Source organism: Antedon mediterranea, chromosome 10, assembly GCF_964355755.1.
Source record: "Antedon mediterranea chromosome 10, ecAntMedi1.1, whole genome shotgun sequence".
Classification (NCBI taxonomy): domain Eukaryota; kingdom Metazoa; phylum Echinodermata; class Crinoidea; order Comatulida; family Antedonidae; genus Antedon; species Antedon mediterranea.
Window position 1 is genome coordinate 8,130,039 of NC_092679.1, and position 23,267 is coordinate 8,153,305.

The 23,267-nt window shown below is 32.5% G+C and overlaps 1 protein-coding gene across 1 annotated transcript; it reads left to right on the plus strand.

The window, feature by feature from the left end:
- Positions 1–11,189: 11,189 nt before the first annotated feature.
- On the plus strand, positions 11,190–15,729 carry LOC140060432 (lysosome-associated membrane glycoprotein 5-like). The gene is made up of 7 exons (XM_072106632.1): positions 11,190–11,289; positions 12,771–12,991; positions 13,096–13,221; positions 13,329–13,463; positions 14,128–14,242; positions 14,485–14,679; positions 14,893–15,729. The coding sequence occupies exons 1-7, from the start codon at positions 11,229–11,231 to the stop codon at positions 15,051–15,053; spliced, it is 1,014 nt and encodes a 337-aa protein (XP_071962733.1). The 5' UTR covers positions 11,190–11,228; the 3' UTR covers positions 15,054–15,729.
- Positions 15,730–23,267: the final 7,538 nt, after the last annotated feature.

Consider the following 23,267-nt stretch of genomic DNA (forward strand, 5'->3'; position numbering starts at 1 on the left):
TTTTTTTTTACTAATTTTTGGTGAAAGTTAATTACTATTATGATACTTCAAAATGACCCACTTTTTTTCGAAATTAAAAAAAAAATTTTTTTTTGGAATTAGTCAAAGGGACAATACATATCTCCGCAACGGGTTTGACAATTGAAATGATATTGGTGTCAAATAGATCAGAGGGTACATATTTATATTCGCTCTAATAGAACTTAAAAAAAAAAAAAACGACCGGAAATGTAATTTCTCAACGTTTTGACCTTTGACCTCGGCTTACTATATCTCAATAATTACTGGTCAAAATTTCTTGAAATTTGTTTCAAATTGTTAAGAGCATACATATTTATATATACTCTAATTAAACATGTTCTTCCAAATTCACAGGAAATGTAATTTACTGACCTTTGACCTTTAATGTTCAAATATGTCTGTATCTCTGTAACCAAATGTCATAAAAAGTTCAATTTGGTGTCACATTGTTCAGAATGTAAACATTTATATTAGCTCTAATAGAAGATGTTATCATATTTTTACTGGAAATGCCAGTTTGAGGTATGATCAGAATATACTGTTAAGCGCGCATGTGTCATACTTATAATAATATACCTAAAATATAGATTTAATGGACCAGAACTACATTCAATATCCTATTTAGTTTACCTTTTACAATTTTCTTAAAACTTAATGTTTAATTTAATTTTAATATATAATTCCATTGCATGGTAGGCCTACACCGTAAGAGCAACACTTAATATCAACATAAAATTAGATAAACTTAAAGTTGAATAACATTTAAAAAAAAAATCAAGATCTTAAAAAGAGAAAAGAAGAATTAACCAATGCGATTTGATACTCATAAAACACATAACCTAATTATCAATTCATTGCTTGAAGTATGCTGAACAAATGAAATGTTGAAAACAGTGAGGAAAAAGCGAAGAAAAGAGTGAAAAATAAAAACATATGTTTGAAATATTAGAAATCTGAAAAGGATCAAAGACAAATTAATTACAAAGCTGATTTCTTTTCAAGAACATACTGTAGTTAGTGGAATATAAAAGGAAAACGAACCAGTGAGCAGTCAAAAAAATTACCATCTATTCTTGTAGAGAAAATGAAAGAGGCTTTAAGGCAAATGCAAGAAAACAAAGCTCCAACACTGATGATGAAGCTTGATGAGGCAATAACACATCCAGCTCATAACACTATACAACAACATCTTTGAAACCAGAAGAAATGAAGAGAAGCAATGATATACTTTTAACCACAAAAACATGACAAAACTGACATCAACCATTACCGACCAAACGAACATTATCACATGTACACAAATAATTTACAAAAGCAATCAAAAAACAAAATCAGAGACCGACTAGAAGTACATAAACTAATATATATGGCTTCATACAGTAGGACCATCTTATACAGTTTGTCAATCAACTAAAATAAAAAGGAAATGAATATCACCAAATCTTTGATTTAGAGATTATCAGAAAGCATTTGACTCAATAAAACAGGCATTACCATTATTAGAGGGAATAATTATACCTCAACAAATATTGATTACGATCGTTAAAAGAGTAGTTAAGGAAGATTAGTAAGACAAGGCGACACTTAAGATCTTCACTGCATTTGAAGAGGTGTTTAATCAAAGGGCTAATCTAAAAAATAGAGTAAATATCACTTTAAAGACAAAATAAACAGTTAATTTAACCAAAACCACATTGACTTCCAGCCTATTTTGTGCTTTGAATTACAGTTTTTTGGGTATGCACTATATAATTTTTTTTCAATCCAATTTTTGGTGAAATAGTGAATAACTATTATGTGTGACATTAAAATTGCATATTCAACAAAAATATTTGTCAAAATTACTTTGTCAGGGGAAAATAAGTATATCTATAATAGCATGTGATATTATTAGTAAATATTTCAAATGTAGTTTTGAAAAACTTTCCCATTACAAACAATTGCCATAATTCTGATAACATTACAATACACCCATCCTCTGGGACTTATTTTCAAATGTAGCTAAAAACTTTCCAGTACAATTCCGGCCATTTTGATGTGTATAGATGCATGCAGTAGCATTGGAAATGCGAGAGAGGGGGAGGTGGTTGGGGTGATGGAGAGACACATATTTTTTACATATTTGTCTACACTATAAACTAGTTTAACAAAAAAGGTGTGATGTGTCCAAATATGGTAGTGATATCATGTCATCGTGTCCATATATGGGCACATCACATTTTTTTGTCGCATAAAGTTTATAGTGTAGACAGAGTTTAACATTTGTGTAACATGTAAAAAAATGTCTCTCCATCCACCCCAACCCCCTCCCCTCTTTTTTTATAGATTATTAATTGCTAAATATATGCAACACGATGTGTCATAGCTAAAATTGACATTTCCAATTGAATTCTGACAAAATATTTTGTTAGAGCAAGTATAAATGTGTATATTCTGAACAATTTGACACCAAACTGAACTTTTTAGGACAAATAGTTACCGAGATATCGACATATTCAAACATTAGAGGTCAAGGGTAAAAAAAGCTTAATTGATGGTAATTTTTTGAAAAAATTTTCTATTAGACTAAATATTTGATTTATTTTCTTAACACTTTGAGCCCATTCTCAAATCTCTGAGATTGCGTGTTATTGAGATATTAGGCAATCAAGGTCAAAGGTCAAACTGAAAAATAAAGCCTTTGCGGCCATTTAAAAAATTTTTTTTTCATTATAGAGAATATAAATATATATCTTCTAAGCATTTTGACAAAAAAATTAATGTAAAATGTTCATGCGTTGTCAAGATATGGCGATTTTTAGTTATATAATAGAAAAATATAAAAATCGAGGTCAGAGGTCACAGAGGTCAAATCAGATTTCCAGTAACTTTGTTTTGGCATCTCCACACTATACTCTACCAAACCTGAAACTGCTATATTGAAAAATTTGTATCCAGTCTGGTAACATCCCACCCCTTTTTCTCCCCTTAGGGACTGGACTATATTTAATGAGGGTGATCCATCCACCAATTGCTGATCATTAGGGACCCTCACAGGTTCACAAGACAAACATAATAATTATACACAGGATGCTCTACATAAACAAGTCTTACTACAAGTCTTTGGGACATGTGACAGGACTTAAACCCAGGATCCTTAGAGTGGTAGGCAGGCATCATAACCACCAAGCCACAACTCCACTCCTAAATCGGTTTTGGATCGATTGGAGGCCGATCGAGATTGGGTGTCTAGAAAACTCAGATATCTGACTTTTCTAGATCTAGAAAACTCAGATATCTGACTTTTCTAGATCTAGAAAACTCAGATATCAATATCTGACTTTTCTAGTTCCATAACTCAGATCATCATTTGATTGGTTGGTAGGTCATTTGGATCGTTCCATTATTAATCAGCGGTAGGTCATTTGAAATACTAGAGTATTATTAAAACTGATTACTGTGTACGTTTTCTTACTAATATTGTAACATGTAGAAGCGGCCTACGGCTTAAATCATAAAGAAAATACAGTGCATGTTACCGTTAAAATATAGGCTTAAAAATGAGGCATGTACGAGTTGGTGTGGGTACGAGTTGGTTGAAGTACAAGTTAGCCAAGTTTCAATTCAATTCAATTCATCGACATTTTTATTCCATAATCAAAATAAAAACATATACAAATACAATACAAATAATAAGATAATGGAATGGGATACAAAATAAGCACAAGTGCTTTAAGCATGTAACCCTAACAAAAAGATCAAACAATTAGTACACACAAAAAGAACAAACCAAAATAACATAATGTGATTTACTTAACTTAAATATTTCTATTGTTATAATATTGCTTTAATCTCTGTTTAAACAAACTTAAAGTGGGGGATTGTTTTATATAGTCTGTTAAATTGTTCCAAATATGTGTTCCTTGGTAGGAAATACATTGCTGTCCGACTTTGGTGCGTTTTAGTTGTGGACAGTAGTTTGACCTGTTTCTAGTTGAGTAATTATGGAATGAGGCAGATGTACTAAATAAGTTATTAAATGATTCAGGTAATAGATTATGTTTATATTGATACATAAATATAGCAGTGTGTTTCGTATAAAGGTCAAAAATATTTAATGTTTGGGTTGAAATAAAAAGTGGATGAGAAGGATGCATAAAATGAACATGACAAATATTTCTAAGTGCTTTTTTCTGGAGAATATGTATACGGTTTAAGTTTGTAGCAGAAGTAGCACCCCATACTGTGATAGCATACGTTATTCTAGGTAATATAAGTGCATTGTATACCGTTAACAAGATTTTACTTGATAATATAGACTTCACTTTGTTTAAGACACCAATTATTCTAGAAATACTGTTTGCTACCTCATTTACATGAAAATTAAACGATAAAGTTTCATCCAGAAATAAGCCTAGAAATTTAACTTCAGTAGCTTTTACTATACATTCATTTCCCATCCTCAATTCTAGTGAGGTAGTGTCAGCTGACTTATTTCTAGCCTTAAATATAACATATTTTGATTTGTTTACATTTAGCGTTAATTTGTTAGCAATAAACCAGTCCGAAAGTATAGATAACTCCTGGTTCATTGTATCAAAAGCTTGAGTAATATCATTGTGACTATAAAACACATTTGTGTCATCTGCATACATAATCATGTCTACATGGTTACATGCTAGACTAATATCATTAATGAATATAAGAAATAATAATGGACCCAATATGGATCCCTGAGGAACTCCAGTGTTTACTCTCATTTTACTAGATGCAGTATTAACAATAAATGTGTATTGTAGTCTTTTTTTAAGATAGTTTGAGAACCAGTTTAGCGGAACTCCTCTTATACCATAAAATCTTAACTTATCTAATAATATATCATGATCGATTGTATCAAACGCTTTTGATAAATCAAGGAAAACTCCTAGTGTGAACTCTTTATTCTCAATAGCGTTTGTGATTTTTTCAATCGATTGTATTAAAGCATGACTAGTTGAATGGTGTTGTCTAAATTAAATCCATACTGTGTTTTACTCAGTACGTTATATTTTGAGAGGTAACAAATCGTTTGATCATACACAATCCTCTCAAATATTTTGGAAAAAAAGGGTAAAATGGAAATAGGCCGATAATTATTTATATCGGAGATGTCACCATTCTTAAATACCGGGATAACTTTAGCAATTTTTATATCAGCCGGGACACAGCCCGATGATAATGACGTATTAATAATATGCAATAAAGGTTTTAAAATAAACGGGGAAGCAGATTTTATGAGTTGGGCACTTATACCATCATGGCCAGGAGAAGTATTCTTTGTGTTTTTAATATAGTGGTTAAGTTCATGTTCAGTAACAGGCTTAAAAAACATTGAAGAGGTAAAATTTCCCTTTAAGAAAGTTCTGTGGGTGATTTCTTCATTTTGAGATTCATGCCTAAATTTATTATTTAGTTTTTCTCCAATATTAATAAAAAAAGAGTTGAATGCATCAGCTTTCTCATCATTATCAGAGAAAGTCTCAGTACCCAATTTTATTTTTGTAGGCAAATTGGTAGTCTTTTTCCTACCCATTATATCATTTAGGATTGTCCACGTTTTTTTAATATCTTGTTTATTTCGTTCAAACTGGACCATATAATATTCTTTTTTCCGATTTCTAATAGTAGTGGTTAACTTGTTTCTAAAATGTATGTACGTACTTTTATTAGTAGTGGTGTTATTTTGTTTGTACTTTTTATATAATTTATGTTTTTGAGAGATAGCTCTGGCAATTTCAGCTGTGATCCAAGGAGATTTTAACTTGTTCGCCTTATTTCTAATTCGTTTTAAAGGGAAACAATTATCAATTGTTTTATTTAAAGTGTTTGTAAAATTTTGATAAGCAACATTCGCATTATTTGAGAATAGCACATCATTCCACTGATTACTTTGTAATTCTTGCAAAAAATACTCCGTTTGTTGAGGAGAGTATTGTCGTTTATATACAAATCGAGGATATTGCTTATTATGTTTTTCCAAAGTATCTACACAGAATATTGGGAAGTGATCAGAAATATCAGTAATAAGTATTCCACTTTTAAGGGACGTAGTAAAAGAATCGATGTTGCAATAAATGTTATCAATTATTGAAGCACAATTATCGGATATTCTAGTAGGACTTTTTATGATTGGCTGAAATGACTGAGAAAATATTGTGTCTAAGTGTGATTGGATAGTGTTGTCGGTAGATTGTTGGAGTAAGTTTATGTTATAGTCTCCCACAAGGTAAGCTTTCTTTTTTTCTAGATTAACATTTGCATTACACATGTTAATTCATCATCAAACTTTTGCAAGGAACGTGAGGGTGGTCTATAAACTATACCACAAATAACATTATTTCCTGATTCTAACTCAATCTCAATAAAAATAGTCTCTGCTTCAGTCATACAAGATGACAGATCATTTCTAATAATATATGTTAGTTTGTTGGTAACATAGAACGCTACCCCACCACCTCTCTTATCTTTCCTATCATTGTGAATCAAACTGTAGCCTGGTAACTGGTATAGATTAATATTATCTTTTTCGGTTAACCAGGTTTCACTGAAGGCAATAACGGAGAAGGCATGTACGAGTGAGTCTAAATAGTTGGGAATAGGTACGAGTTATTTTGGGTACGAGTTGACCACTTCTAGTCTAGTACTGTAAGACCAGGCCTACTCTTCGCGATACATCGCGATAGCGCCCACACGTTGAGCCTTGAATTGAGTTTGCATAGCTAGGCCTAAATGATAAGCCTACATTTTAAAAGGTGTATACTGTATTTCTTTATGATTTAAGTCGTAGGCTGCTACTACAAGTTACAATAATTATTATTATTAGTAAGAAAACGTATACTGTGTAGTATTTCAAATATGCTACCCTCTAATAATAATGAAACGATCCATTTGATGATCTGGGTTTTCTAGTTCTATTTTGGAACTAGAAAACTCAGATATTGATATCTGAGTTTTCTAGACCTAGAAAACTCAGATATATCTGAGATCTGAGTTTTCTAGACACCCATCGAGATTGGATGCATTAATATAATACATCGTGGAGGCAGTTAGCATATATTTATTTATCAAAAAATATATTCATAAAATAATAATTAAGCAATGTAAGATTCAAGATTCAAGATTCAAGAAATTTTATTTGTCCATAAAAATAGAAAAACAAACATAAAAAATGTTACAACAATATTAAAACGTGCAGTATTATAACAGATTAAAATACAAGATAAAAAGTTAAAAATAAAAAAACTGTTAAAGATGTAAAACTATTTAAAAATTGCATTATCGTCTTACATTAGAATTAAAAATATGAATGCTATTTACAACGAAGGATTTTCTAGTTCTACAAAGATTTGCTCTTGGAGGTCGTAGCCTAATACCTGATCTATTTAAGTTATAAAAGTAATGTAACGGATGAGTGGGGTCTTTCATAATATTGTTTACTTTTTTTTAAATACTCTTTTCATAGATAAATGAACAAGGCGTTAGATCAGCTTTAATAATACGTTGTGCAATTTTACGTGGTCTCTCAATATTTTTCTTATCATTATCAGTATAGTTACCATAAAGACATCCAATGTTAAAAGATAAAATACTTTGAATAATACTTTGATAAAATAGAATTAAAATAGTGTTATCAACTCTATAATTTGCTTGAGTTTTCTGAGAAAGTAAAGCCTTTGAGATGCCTTCTTGGAAATCATGATAGAGTTTGACTCCCAATTTAATTTGTTGTCAATTATAGTACCTAAGTATTTGTATTGGGTTACTCTTTCAACCTCGGTTTCTTTAATAGTTATTACATTATGTTCAACTGCGGTTTTACGCATCTATTACCATCTCTTTGGTTTTAGTAATATTAAGTATTAAGTTCATATCCTCACACCAAATAACAAATCTTCCAACTTCATTAACAAATTCATTCATTCATTAAGTCTAATGATATTAATACAAACTCAGAAAAAGAAGCCAATTCACACTCATATTAAGCTCAAATCTTATCAATAAAACCGAAGCTTAAAAACTATAAATGACAAAAAATTGAGATCGATCTCTTCATCAGCGGAACCTTAAGAAATCATCAACGTGGTGACTACTTCTACAGGTATAGAGTAGGAAATTAAAGATTATAAAATAAATAACTTTATTTGAACAGACGCTTTTAGAACAGCGGCACACGTTTTATGACGGTGCGTTCATAAGTTTAAAGAAAAAGAAAAGGAAATGAATTATACAATAGTTAATTAACAAATTAAAGTATGAAAATAAACTTTAAGATCAACGAATACAGTAAACACAAATAGAAATTTAAAAAGATTTACAGAGATGTACACCAGTCTTTCTCTGCAACATTAAATACAATATACAGTGAAAATTAATAAACAAAATTATAAAGCAACAATGCAAATTAGCTCTTTTTTAACTCTGATCTTTTTTTCCAGGCAACTTTAAGGAAATTCTTACAGTATTTGTCAAATGCTGTCAAGACAGCTTTACTAGGATCCAAGTTAATATCTCCCCCTAAAACTATAGTAGTTTTTTCATTAACATCAGCATTTATAAAATGTTCCCATGTTGCAGACTCATCCAAATTTTCAAGGTCATTATTTAGCTTCACTAATTGGATCTCCCTTATAGCATTAAAAGCTTCGCAATTAAATAAAAAATGCTGTACATTTTCTATTTCACCACTCTGACATATAGTGCAGTGGCCAGATATTTCTTTAGACCATTTACAGGTTCGTCCATCTAGAGGTAAAGTGTTGGATCTTAATTTAAATTTTAAGCTTGCACCTGTGAAATTGGTTTTATCAAGAAGATAACTCTCAAGGCTAGGACTTTCTTTTAGTTTGGAGTAATCTTCAAGGGATGACTTTTGGTTTATATTATTTAACCAATCCAAAGTGTATGCATCTGCAACATGGTCATCTATGGTTTTAACAGAGAATGAATTAAAAGTATAATTTTCAGTATCAAAAACTTGTTCAAACATATTTAAGTCTTGGCATTTATCTAAAGTTTCTTTACATAAAGCTAAAAAGTTGTATTTTAATGAATCAAAATCACTGTTGAGTTGAAACATGCAATGGAGTGAAATATTAGGCCATCTATTTACATTCATATTTATAACACGTTTGAGGTATTTGATTTTAGTAATTTCATGTGTTTTTGATAATGGACTCCATCCTAAATCACCATATAGTGCTTGTTGCGGTGTGCATCTCGGAGCTTTTAGCAGGAATCTGGCCATTTGTAGCTGTAATTTTTCTAAATTGTAAATATCGCTTTTTGAATTACAGTGCCATACACCACATGCATAGTTAATCGAGGGAAGTGCAATTGTTTTCCATAGGATATTCCCGAAATAGACCCTATTGAAATCATCAAGATTTCCTATTATACCTTTAATATATGCGATTAGACGATTTCCTTTTTGTATAACATGTTGGTAGTGACCATGCTCTTTTTGATTTGCACAAATTATTACACCTAGATATTTATAATTGTTTACCTCAGTTATAAATTCATCTCCAATTTTCCATTTTTTATCACGATTGACACGTTTCCCAGTAACCATTACATTAGATTTGTCATAATTGAAGCTTAACTTCCACTCCTTTGCATATTTCCCTGCAATATCCAGCATTTTTAACATTTCAAATTCATTATTAGCTAGCAAAACAACATCATCGGCCCAAAAGAGGCCACCCATCCATGAACCATTCATTCTAACTCCTAAATCATTACTACGGAGCATTTTAACAAATTCATTTATGAAGATACAAAATAATATTGGGGATAAAACGCATCCCTGTTTTACACCCTTATTTACATTAAATTGATCTGTAAGATCATTCCCCATTCTAACCTTTGCTTTGACATTACTATACAAACACTTAATGATTCGCCAAACCTTTCCCCTTATTCCGACATCCCACGCTGATTTTAATAGGCCTTCACGCCACACACTGTCAAAAGCTTTTCGGAAGTCCAGGAAGGCTAGATATGTATTTTTCCCTTCTTTTGTTCGACATGTTAGAATACTTTTAAGGGTAAAAATATGATCTTCACATCTATGTTGTGATCTAAAGCCTCCCTGGACTTCCGAGAGCAGATCTTCTTTTTCAATGAAACTAGAGATATGCATAGAAATAACTCTGTTAAATATTTTTGATATACATGAAGTTAGTGAAATACCTCTATAGTTGTTTAAATCTGCTTTGTCCCCTTTTTTAAAGATTGGAACAATTATACTCAAGTTCCATTCACTTGGGATCTTTTCAATTTGAATTAATTTGTTAAATAACTGCATTAGAGACATTACAATTGCATTACCACCATTTTTAAGAAGTTCGTTCGTAATATTGTCAACTCCTGGTGCTTTATTATTTTTTGCAGCCAACAATGCTTCCCGTATTATCTGTAGATCCATTATTATATCTGTTAACAGGTTTTGATTATCATTGTTATTGTCATGAGTATTGTAAGATCTATTGTACAATTCATTAACTTCTCTGTTTATTAGATAGGAAAAGCAATCTTTATCTGTGTTAGGCTCACCAAGATTTTCCCAGTATTTTTTAGCATTGTCCAAAATTTCTTTTTTGTCTGTAATAATTTCCCCTGAATCTAAAGATTTAATACAAGTGATACCTGATTTGTGTTTTCCATCAGCACTTTTTAAGATATTCCAGAAGTCCCTGCAGGAAGGCCCCCCTTTATTTGCAATTTCAACAGATTTATTAACTCTACTCTCTATAATTTTCCTACACCGCCCTCATTTACGTATCGGCAAGAAAACTGCGGAATATTCCATTATTCCTAACTCATTAACATTCATCCTAATACGTATTATTAATAATACAACAAAAAATAAATTAATTAAAAGATTTTTGTACCCCGTTTAACTTCTTTAGATAGATTAATAGATTAACTATAATAATATTTTTATCACTATGCCTTAATCAATAAAGAAAAACATTTTGATAGATATTTCGTTATTAATAAGATGGATAATGCGAGTTAATAATTATAATATTCGGTGCTGCGTGGTGTTGTTGAGAAGTATAGATACGTTCTTAATCAATATCTTTAGAATTTCAAGCTGATCACGTGACAAAATCAATAGGGCAAATTCAGTGTAGGTCATTCAATGACAGACGAAAGGAATTATAAAGAAATAGCAGGAGAAGAAAATGGCGTGTTCTAATCATATATTTATCATCCTTGTCGTCGTTTTAATGTTACTTGTAGTAGGTAAGCGACAACATGTATATTTGTTATTAACTTAGTTGATATTATATTGATACAGGGGTTGTATCGTAAAGTGCTAGGAACGTTTTGCATGCAGAATATTATCGCTAATGCAGTCAATGGTCTTTGAGAACCGATGTATTTCCTGTGTGTTAATATGTATTTCTAGCACATGTAGAGACCGATAATGCTCAATAGCAAATGAGTATATTTTGATTGTACGAATGAAACTGTTAATATAATAAAGCGTGCATGTTATAAGCTAAAAATCATGTTCCGAATATTATGAGCACTGTTTCTATAATTTGACAGTATGATTTATATAATTATATATATACATATAGGCCTATTCAATATCATTATAGGAAAGACTGATTTGTACATGAGTTTTTTTTTTCAATCGACGGGTTTAAGTAAAATTGTTTTTTTTTTCTCAAATTGTGATTTAACAGAGGAGACCCAACCCTAAATGCTAATTTTATAACGTCTCATTTCTTGCGTCGTTATATGCGTGTCACTTCATTATAAGAATGTAAGAGATAAGCAAAAAAGAATGTGGAAACTTTACACCATGTATATAAATATATATATTTATTGGTCTGTGTGAAATATACAGTCATGTAACATGAATTTATGATTTACGATTTACATTATGAAGATATTAGCAAAAGTTATGAATATGATAATGTACACATTTGGCATAGACAAGTCTAAACTGACCAGTTGTAACTGGAAATTAATTAATTTTTAAACGGATTAACAATCTCAACAATTTGTATTAATTTGTAAATATACATGAAATTCAAATTGCAAATCGTCAAATTTATTGGAACATTATAATCGTGATTTTCAAGAGTCGTTCAGTGATATTTGATTTTCTTTACTGGTGATCTAATAAAGTCTCGATTGTCGTCTGAAAACACGGCAATCGATTGTGTACACTTAAGATTTAATTAGTATTCACGTTTGTAATCTAAGTGCATAGACATTGTTAAATTATGTAATATATTGTGGTTACAACTCATGACGGCGGCTTAAATTGATGAACTTTGTGCAAAATCCTAACCGACGGCGGCATTAATATTTAGGTGATACGACGCAAGGTCTGTGTATCATCTGCTTTTTCTTGTAAATCCGGGTTTTTGTGACGGCCTGCTATCAAACGACACGTGCTCTTTTTGTAATGTTAGTAACGTATATAGACTTTTCAAAAATACGTTACGAGCCCACGACGTGCGTTTTGAACGAAATAAGGGAACACGTGCACGTCAAACTTTTAATCGCCTTGAAAATAATGTAGGCATAATCAAATTTGTTTAGAAAATAACGTACCCTCAAATATTTCTTATTCAGATCAAACTTGTAAATAGGATTTAACTCTTTTTTTTTACCAAAATAAGAAAATCATGTGTAAATTAACAAAATATAACATAAACCATTGCTCAAGTAAATAACAATTTACATAATGATTTTATTCAATTCAGCTAAGGGCCAATTCACTACAGAGTCGGACTCAATCGATTATCAGTCAGTTACAGAAACCTATGAAGAAAGTGAGTCAATAAAGTCAACAGAATTATCATCAGAATCTTCAGCAGAACCTACATCAGAACCTACAACAGAACCTAAATCAGAACCTACATCAGTAGAGCCATTTACTGTAGGCAAGCCAACAAATAAAATGAATACCACAGACGAACTACCGGTAAGGCTTTCGCGTCACTACATTTTGTCACCAAAAATCACTCTAAAGCAAGAGGCGCCCTTTCGTATTGATGATGCAATCTCTTTTTTTATCCTCATTGACAGGTGGTGGTGCCATCCAAACCACTTGGTCCATATGAGTTCCAAGTTCTTGATGATGATACCGGTAAAGTTTGCATCAAGGCATATATTGAAGCAGAATTGATTGTTCATTACATTTCTTCAAAAAAGGTAGTTTTTGTATATTTGTATGCCTACAATATTAATAAAACAACTTGAATGAAGTTGCTAAAATGTAATGTACGACTTTCCCGAATTGCTAATTTTTGTTTTCATAGACATCATTACAACAGGCAACAATTCCTGTTGATACAAAATCTGAAGTTGAAGGTACATGCAATCAAGAACAAGCGATACTTACACTCGTTTGGTCTTCAAAATACCAGTATTCTCTGCAAACAACATTTAACATGGTACGAAACTATTTGGCATTACTAATCATGTGTACTAGTCTTATAAACTTTTATATTTTATTTTATTACACCTCATTTATAGAGGGTGACCCTAAACAGCGTATGCTGACAATCAATTCACTTTTGTCTGTAGGTACCGTACGTATCACCACAATTTCGTAGAATATAAATACATTATAGTGTAGAACACAGCCTCCCGCAACCATTTTTGATCGCGACCCAATGCCCCTATTTAGGGAGTTCTCGCGACCCAACATTAAATTGGGAGAGAGGGGCGATGACGAAGCGAATTTTGTTAAATGACACCATAAAGGGCCGGAAATGGTATCTCGCATGTAATGGCGGCCGGAAATGACACTTATTGATAATAGCGCGCTCTCAATTGGCAAAACGATCGTAGCCTACCTTTTCCGCCGGTATCTTATTAACAACGAACTATGCATCAAAAGCGTCGTTGGTTCCCAATTGTGTGTACGTTACTCGCCTTAACATAGGGAAAATTTCACATCTAGATCATTCATATTGATAAACAGTTTTAACATCGGAAACAATTTCGCGATCCATCAATTTTTTTCGCCACCCAAACATTGGGTTGCCACCCATAGGTTGTGAAACGATTAGAACATTATAAATTACAACAATCACGGTATTTCTTCCCGTTTAGATCAATGATTCAGTAAAATGTTCAAATTCAAAGAACGGAATGTGTTGGATGTTGACGTCTATACAGTTCACGTACAATTCCGCTGATAGCACGTATTTCTACCACGCTAAAGACGGTGAGTGATGAATAAGGAAATAAATAAATAGGAACGAGAATAAAGAAGGATTAGATAAAAGAGGGGAGAAGGGAGTTATTATGAAAAATTGTTGTGGGGTGTTGGGAGATTGAGATAAAAAGAGAGATAAGGAGAACAAAAAAAGAGTGCGGAGAGAGAGAACACTGTGAGCTAACGATGTTGAATGACGAAAGTGATATTTTTACCACTAACAAATACTATTTTTTATTTATTTATTTTAGCTCGAAAAAAGACTGTGCAATCAAGCGTTAATAAAGAATTTTTCAAAACACCAGATACCATGTCTCAAACATGTAATAAAGATGTTCTATTAAAGCTACCAGCAGCGTCAGACAATAATAAAGATGAAGTTGATATTAAATTCATCAAACTACACATTCAGCCATTTAGTTTAGTGAACAGTACATATGGACCCCGTAAGTTTTTTGGTCGTTTTGTCCGCGCACGTATTTATATTAGGTATGTATTACGTATTGTCAAACGCACACATACGTTTGTATAAACCGACGTGTTTATAATAGTTGTGTACGACTTTTGTAATATTAATATAGACAGTTGTAACATAAAGTAATGTTATATGTTTTGTTTTCATACTTTTTAAAACCATTATTTTGTACCATATTCTGTAGGTAAAGAATGTGAGGAAGGTAATGCTGGGTCTCAAAGTGTCGTGTCAGTGGCCGTGGGAGCTACACTTGGTGTAGTTATCCTTATCGTTATAATCATATATGCAGTTGGAAGACGGATTGGCGCCATCAACGACAGAACTGGTTACAAGTCTGTAGACTGAGGTGTGACGTCGAATTTTGTTACTGTGACTACGATTTGAATGTATGTATTTAGATAATAAATACTGTAGGTTGAAATTAAGTATATTCATGCGTTATTCAAGTTTTCCACATCGATACAAATCGTTTATTGATCCTAGGATAATATTAAATGAGATATTAAACCGTACGCCTACTGAAAATAATATTATTTTATTAACCTAGACTACCTAATTGTACGAGTTGCACTTGATCTTTGCAATGAGTGGGGATAACCATTAAATAAATACTCTTTGGGAACGATGGGAATCACTGAAGCAAAGTATCAACATAAATTAATGTTCATGGTATTTTTAAATGTATTCATTGCTCTATAATCTATAATAATGTCATTATTTTGTATACAAGATAGTAACTGTCCATTCTTATAAAATGTGCACTGGTTTGCTTAATTATAGTTTGTATATCGTTTGTTAGTGTCATGTGTGTATGTTTTAATTAATAGTTATGTCAGGCAAGAGTTGTTTGATTATGTCGACTCTTTCATGACTCGAATAAGAACAAATTTAGACCACAAGGGAAAGTGTAACACAGGTAAACAGTGTGTATCAATTTATATTAAATGTATAATATAATGTGAAATTGAATGTTAGTATTACCATGTCGATCCTATTTAGCAATAAATTAATTGATATTGAACTGTGACCTTGTAATGTTTTCACCCATACTGTCTTATTGATTATTTATCAGTCATCAATATTTATCGGCAAAGATGAATCCTCACACTCGACATTGCAATTCTGCGCCGTTTTAACCGCAATGTTTGGCAACAACCAAAAGCGATAATAAAAAAAAGGGCGGTCGCATGGAATGGGTATACTTTGTATCTACGGAAGTCGCGATCGAAAAGGCACATATTATTATCCTGAGATCCCTGTGATATGCACTTAAATCTCCATGGAGCTATTTTAACAATAGGTAAATGACAAGCACGAAGTCTTTAGCTAATATTAGTATAGGACCCTGTTGTTACTCATCCAACTAAATTTACGTACGTTTAGATCATTTACTGCGTGCACTGTGGGCATTTTCTCTGGGGTTCAATCACTTCAGCACAATCCGTCGTACCTACAATATAATCATTAAAAATGTACAGATAAAATACTCGATCACCATTAGGCTAGTAATTAACCAGTAATTTGAAGGCAGGATAAACATTATTTGCAAGGCTGGAAAATGTATATAAATCGATCAGTCACTCAGCCTGTACTAATCGCCATGCTGTAGGCACGTCCCTGCTGCTGTCTCCAGTTGTAAATACACTTAAAAATACAAATTGAAGTTATTGATCAATAAAGAATATACAACAGCAAAACGGAAATGTCGATCTTATTAACATAGAAATATTTTTTAACTTGAATGATCAGTTTGGCAAATCGAACACCATTTATGCAGGTATCCCACAAATATTAAACAAAATATGGCTCGTTTATGTGTCGTTATTTGAAAACATAATAGTAATTCGTCGTCGGTATCTTTTTTATTGAAGAATTCTTCTTATTACTTTATCAATTGTAGGCGCTACTATTATATGTTTTTACCCTCATCATTGAAATTTTAGAAATCGATCATGCATAAGATGTTTGTATCAATGAACTATTTCAAAGTATAGTTATTTATGACTGAATATTGATTTGTGCATAATCTATGTCATCATCACTATAGTTTACAAATTCGAAGGTTATAAGTCTATGACGTCGTCTTCAATTTCGATTTTGTCCCCAAGATTACGTGCGTGAATGATTCTGCGGCGTCTTTCATTTTCGGTACACCTGTTCACATGACCTGCTGTATTCACGCCTCCTCCTGGATACCGCGGGTAAACGGGTTGGCACACTGTGTGAAAGGACCAAGAACTTAAACATAAACAATAACGTAATTTATGTGTAATTTATTCGACAAATATTACCTACTGTAAAAGAATAATTACCGGTATACAGCATGAATGGTTATTAAGTATAAATGACATTCACCATAAAACCCCAGTGGTAGGCCTATAATGGTCAAGAAATCTGCATATCAAGCAGAACATTCCGTGTTCGAATCTCGGTTGTGGTCTGTGCCTGTGATGTGTATATAGGGATATTACACATACACACAGAGCCAACAGTTTGTCTTGGACTTGCGCACTTCATACATCATTTTATGCTATCCATTTTAAATATCTTGTTTTTAAACTTCTGCATTCTTCTTACTCATCTCATCCATTTTGTCTTGGTGAAAAGAGAGTGTATTTTACATTCCTCATTATAGCAGGGGAGTTTTCAGGTTTTATTCGTATCTTTTTCGAAAAATGGCTACCCTTTGAATACCCACCATCAAACAATTGTTTAAAATTTACTTTCCTCGTATTAGAGTATGGGTTCTCGGTCATAAAACCATTAAAACCATTACATGACAAGTATAAATGACATTTATTAAAGTGCAGTATATATTTAGACCCAGCAGCAGTTGAAACTATGAATCTTCCGATAGACTAGTTTAGATATCATTGGCACAATGGGCCTTGGTATACAGTTTGTTGTTCACCGTCTGATTAATATTGAAGTAATCAATGGTTGTTACATTGATAAAAACAATTATAATTACAGGTATTATGGTATACATTCAAATCTAGATTCTATGCAATATAAATAAAGTTAATAATTTTCGATGGCAATTTAATGATCTTACTGAGTATACATGAATTGTAAAAAGAGTTTTCGGGTTTTGTTCGTATTTTTTTCGGAATATCTACCCTGTGAATACCCATCAAACGATTGTTTAAAATTAACTTAATTACTTTAATTCCTTGTATTAGAGTATGGGTTCTCGTCGGGCATAAAACCATTGCCCTTCACTATTAGTACCCTATTACGTTTGTTTGTCATTTTGACTGGTTTGGTAGCACAGCAACGCAATCAACATTAAACTGTTAAATTGCCTTGCGATATTGTAAATTGGAATAAAATCATTGTTTATGCTGTCATCATGCAATAGACAGAATAATATTAATGTTATGCCACGTTGGTTTTACTTGGTTTCCATAGTTACCTGATCTTACATGTAAAAGGAAAGTTCCAGTACCTAATAAGCAAAAATAATAATAGGACATTTATATTATTCATTATCAACGATAGCGTACAGTATTGATTTGTGAGGCTGTTTTTTATGTAACAATAATAATAGTAGTAACATATCACTATGGTGTGTTTGGAGTCTAAAATCAGCAATTAGTGACCAATTTGAAATAATGTACGGTAGGCCTATGTAATTACCATATTAATAATCAATAATATCACTGTTATATATCGTCATTACATCCAAGCAAGTAAATATCATCATATTTTTTTTGACTGCGTTTTATTTTCATAATTAAAGTCTATTGGTAAGTCCTGTATTACGAGAAGGCCCCACTGAATTGTGGTGGACAGCAGCTGACTGACTGCCCAACAATTGCAATGTGTTATCCTTTGATCAAATAAAAAACTTACGCAAACATTTTATTTCCAACGAACGTAAGTCGCCGACTCGACTCAGTGGTTCATGGTTCGGGTATCGATCGAAGCACGGCTCGAATGAAACATTTCCTCATCTTTTTATTAGTAAAATGAAATCAATCGTGCTTCGGTAACTTTCGCTTTGTGTGCCGATCACAATGTCGCAAATGAATAATGTGGAAAACGACAATACAGACAAGACCATCGGAGTGTATCTACGATTCATGCATTTTCAATTTAATTGTATTTGTCAAGTGAAGCTGAATGTTTTGTGATGTTTGTCGCTGTATATGATGGCTAAAATTGTTCGCTGGATCGTTTTCCTTATCCGACATCTTTATATAAGTCCGCTCGTGCGTAAATGATATCAAAATTGCATTCAGAACACGGTACTTCTAAATGTCATCAATAAGTAATAAGTTCAATACTATCTTGATTATGTTTAGACAAAACGTGACAACCGACCCGTGAGCACATCTAATTTACATTTGATCTAGTAGTATATCGTAGAAATTAATTTGATTTCAAATAAAATATACCCGTCACTGGATTTTAATGAATGATTTTTTTCAATATTGGGCGAAGGCGTGGTTAAAAATAGATTTCTAATAAATATTTTGCCTATCGCTTGCGGCGACTCAGTGAGCCTGCCAGAAAGCATTCTATAAGAAATATTTTATATTGCAAATTGAACATAGTGGGCGCAAATGACGTAATCAATTATGCCGACGTCATTTTATTTATTTTTTTTTTTCGTCGTCGTATTATTCTAAACAGAGGTCTCTAATACCTTATAATCTATTCATAAATAGGTGTTTTTTCTCGACGTGTATGTGTCGTCATAGAAATATTACAATGCTATTTGGTGTCATTGTTGTTTTTTAATAGATGCATGGAATGTATACATTTTATATGTATATAGGCTTACTGTGTAAATATTTTAAACTACCAAATTGCATTGTCCCTCTTGACCTCTATTGTAAACTTAGGCGTAACTTAGGAAAGCATGTCCCGCCGAAACGTTAACTATATTCTATATTCAAGTGTAATTTGGTATAGAATTGCTGAACCTTTTACAAAATATATTCAATGCCATGTTGATGGTATTGGTATCTTTGTTTAATATTACGGTTTCATTGTATTGTTGTAGTTGAACAATCATAAATTATTCATTCAGGCAAAATGAATAATTTATGATTAAAAACGGTATACAACAACATTTAGTATAGAATGTGTTGAATTGTTGATATAAAAAAAACACTGTTATTCAATTGTGCTGATTAAAACTAATTTACATTTATCATAATAGAGGATTTGGACCAATGAAACCCTTTTTTAATAGTATCGTCACCCGTTCTCACATAGGCATAGCAGTTGTTCAGATTTCACTAAGTCACTCACGAGTATGTCGTCAAATGGCTACGTTTCAGAAATATTATTATGAAAGTAAACACACGTGCACGTAGGGGAAAAGAGTAGGGGATGTACTGCGTATTGTACAACACTAAAATAATAACTAGCAAACAAAAACGTGTTTAGCTTGAAAAAAAATTGTTTATTGTTCATGTACCTTTTAAAATATTAATCAAATTATTTTAATAAGGTACAAAATGTTTCATACTTAGACAATTGATTTGACCTATTATTAACGACTCTTATCGATTAGCCATGGCCATTGGCCACTCGTTCAGTGTTGTGGTGTAAGAGTCGTCATGTCAAATACTTGTATTCACTATTAGTAATAATTCGGTAACTAATGGAAACCAGCCATATAAATTATTTTGGAAAATTTCATATTTGATAAAAAGTGCTTCAAATAAAATAATTAAGTGAATATATAAACCTCATAATTCCAAGGATTACACTTTAAAGTCCTGCAGGCTTAGATAACAATACAATGAGTTTGTTTTAACCCAGTCTTCAACCCTCTCCGTTGTTCTTAAATTAGTGTATATTTGGCTGCGATTGTTAAAACAGTTAGTGGGTAAAATAAAGTGATAATACTGAGTCTATGCTGGGTTCATCATTGGTTGTTTTAAGTTGGGGTAACTCGTAGCCAAACAAATGTGGTAGTGGTATTTCAAATAGTTCATTGCCGTCTTTATCGAAACAAAAAGTATATTATTCCTCTAGAGAAATTCTGGATTCGTTAATACTGGTATTTTTTACTTGATTATAATTCCATAAGCAAGCAATAGTTCACAATAGGGCAGCAATATTGTACAAGTAACACAGACCTTGTCTTAAATAGGCCTATTCTCGGTAATTATTCTGCCATATTAATTATCGCTCTCAACCAAACCTTGATCATCTGCCGTCGATTGCACGAAGTTCTTTGTTTAATTCTTTGTCATCACTGTAAAGACCCGGGCTTGGGGGTGACGGTGCTTGTGGACGACCGTCTCCGTAATCGTCGGAACGACCAATAAACGTATGTTGTCGACGACCTCTAGCAGACTTGGGGCGCTGTGGCCTACTAGGACGAGGACTCGATACTTCAACTTCATTATTGCATTTAATATAACCATAGTCATCCATTGATTCAGGACTGGGCATTTTTCTTCTACCGCGAGACGTCTGTGGTCGATCCATACGAGACCCCGCCCTAGTGACGGGTCTAGGTGGTGGTGGATCGTCTGAATAACATTCAATGTTAGCACTCCGTTTTTGCGCTTTAGCCCTTTCCTGAGACATTTCATAAGCCTTTATCTCCCTTTCTTTTGCCTTTTTTAGTTCAGAAAGAGGTGGCAAACGATAGTTAGTTGCTTCCCGCCGCATTGAATACACAGATGGTTTATTTACAGGCGTTTCTTTGTAAATTATGGCATTTGTTTCTTGTCGAGGTGAGTCAAAATATCCATCTTGTAAATCGTCATTTTCTGCAGGTGGAAAAGACTTAGATGGACCAACTTTTCTTTTAGGTCGGTGACCTAAATACCTTTGATCAGTATCTCTTGGACTGCTATCACCGCCATCACCTTTGCGTCCAATGGCAGGTAATGGTGCCAATGATCTCGAAGAAAGTACCTTATCAGTATGTTTTTTGTGATGAGTTGTTTGCTTTTGAATGTGTACAAGATCAAGAAGTTGCTGCACTGATGTTGGCGATGGACGCCTATGTTGCGAGCCCACATCTCCATCTACCTCTCCCATAGCCTGTCCTTTTAGTTTCATTCACGTCTTTATACTGACAGTCTTTGCATCTTCCCGAAATTGCACGGTTATGTAGTTATTAGGTTGTTGCAAGATTATTATAGAGCAATCGATTTTGAATCCATCTTCATCATTCAACTAACACCAGTAATGCATACAGCAATTTGCAGAGCCTTTTTTTGCTGCACGCCAATATAGGATCAGTCCATTTTATTCACAGGGAACCTCAAAATGGTTATTGAGACGCGAAGGTACACAGTTAATGTGTATATCACTGCATTCAGTTTTCTGATAATTTACTATTGGTAATTATGCAATATTTAATGGTATTGACGATTATGAGGATCGCGATAAATTAATAATACAATTTTGTTGAATTCGATCTATTTAATACCGTAAGCTACTGTATTATCAATTAAATAATACAAAAACATGAAGGTCATTTCTGAACTTAACTTGTAAATTTGAGAAAGGTTTAATTCAGAATTTCATAATTTGAAAACAGAATGAATGGCGACGCCTGCATGACATATTACCGAGTTTTGGGGAAGATTTCCAGTTTACTTTTGACACCTATTCTTCGTAGTATTCTTCAAATTTACCCGTCAATCACAGTCTTGCTGACCGTGAATTCCGTGATGAATAAATAATAAGGTGAAGCTTCATATTGTTCAGTATCACTCTCCCTTATGCCAACATATTCACGTTAAATCGATTTGATGGATATTTGATGGCTGGATAATCTAATCATGATATTAGAATTGAATATCAGGTGATCTAAACGATCGGAAAAATAAAACAAAAATTAACTAGTTTCAGTTATAATTGTTATTGTTTATATTGTTTATTGCCAAGTAAGTTCTATTTGGTAATTCGTGCTCGGAGGCAAACTGAGGACAACCGTTACTAGGATATTCATTTTATTTTCAAATTATTTTATTATGTTTTCGATTTTCAAATGCATATAGGCCTAACATGACTTAACAATGTGGACATGACTTCTCTCTCTCAATATCATTATATCCTCGTTTGCTTTTGTGCTCTTTGTTATTTTCTATATTTTGGACCTATTATTGAATCGTTTTAATAAATTGGATATTGATAAACACTTCAATTGCTATACCCTTTTGCACCTGTGTTCTGGTGGGTCAAAAGTTTAACAAGCGTCTACAGGCGACACATGACGCATCCAATCGGGAGTCTATGTATCCGGTATATTATAAATGTTTATTTCTGGTAATTTCCAATGATTACATTTAAGCATCTCAATAAATATTATATTGAAACTAAAATGTATTGTATTGGTGGAAAGTTTGATTTGGTGTTTTTGGGTATTTTCTTAGTCTATCCTGATTGGTAGAAAGTGTATTGCAAATTTCTTGAAGCCAGAATATTAGTCAGAAATTAATTTTTTTTGTGACAACAGAATAAAGTGAATTAAGATTAAGATTTGTTTTAGCATCTCGGACGGTCCAAACAAGAAATCTCCGGGTACTGGTGTTGACTTCAACCATGTTTAGTAAAGTTTAATTTGATTTAATTTAA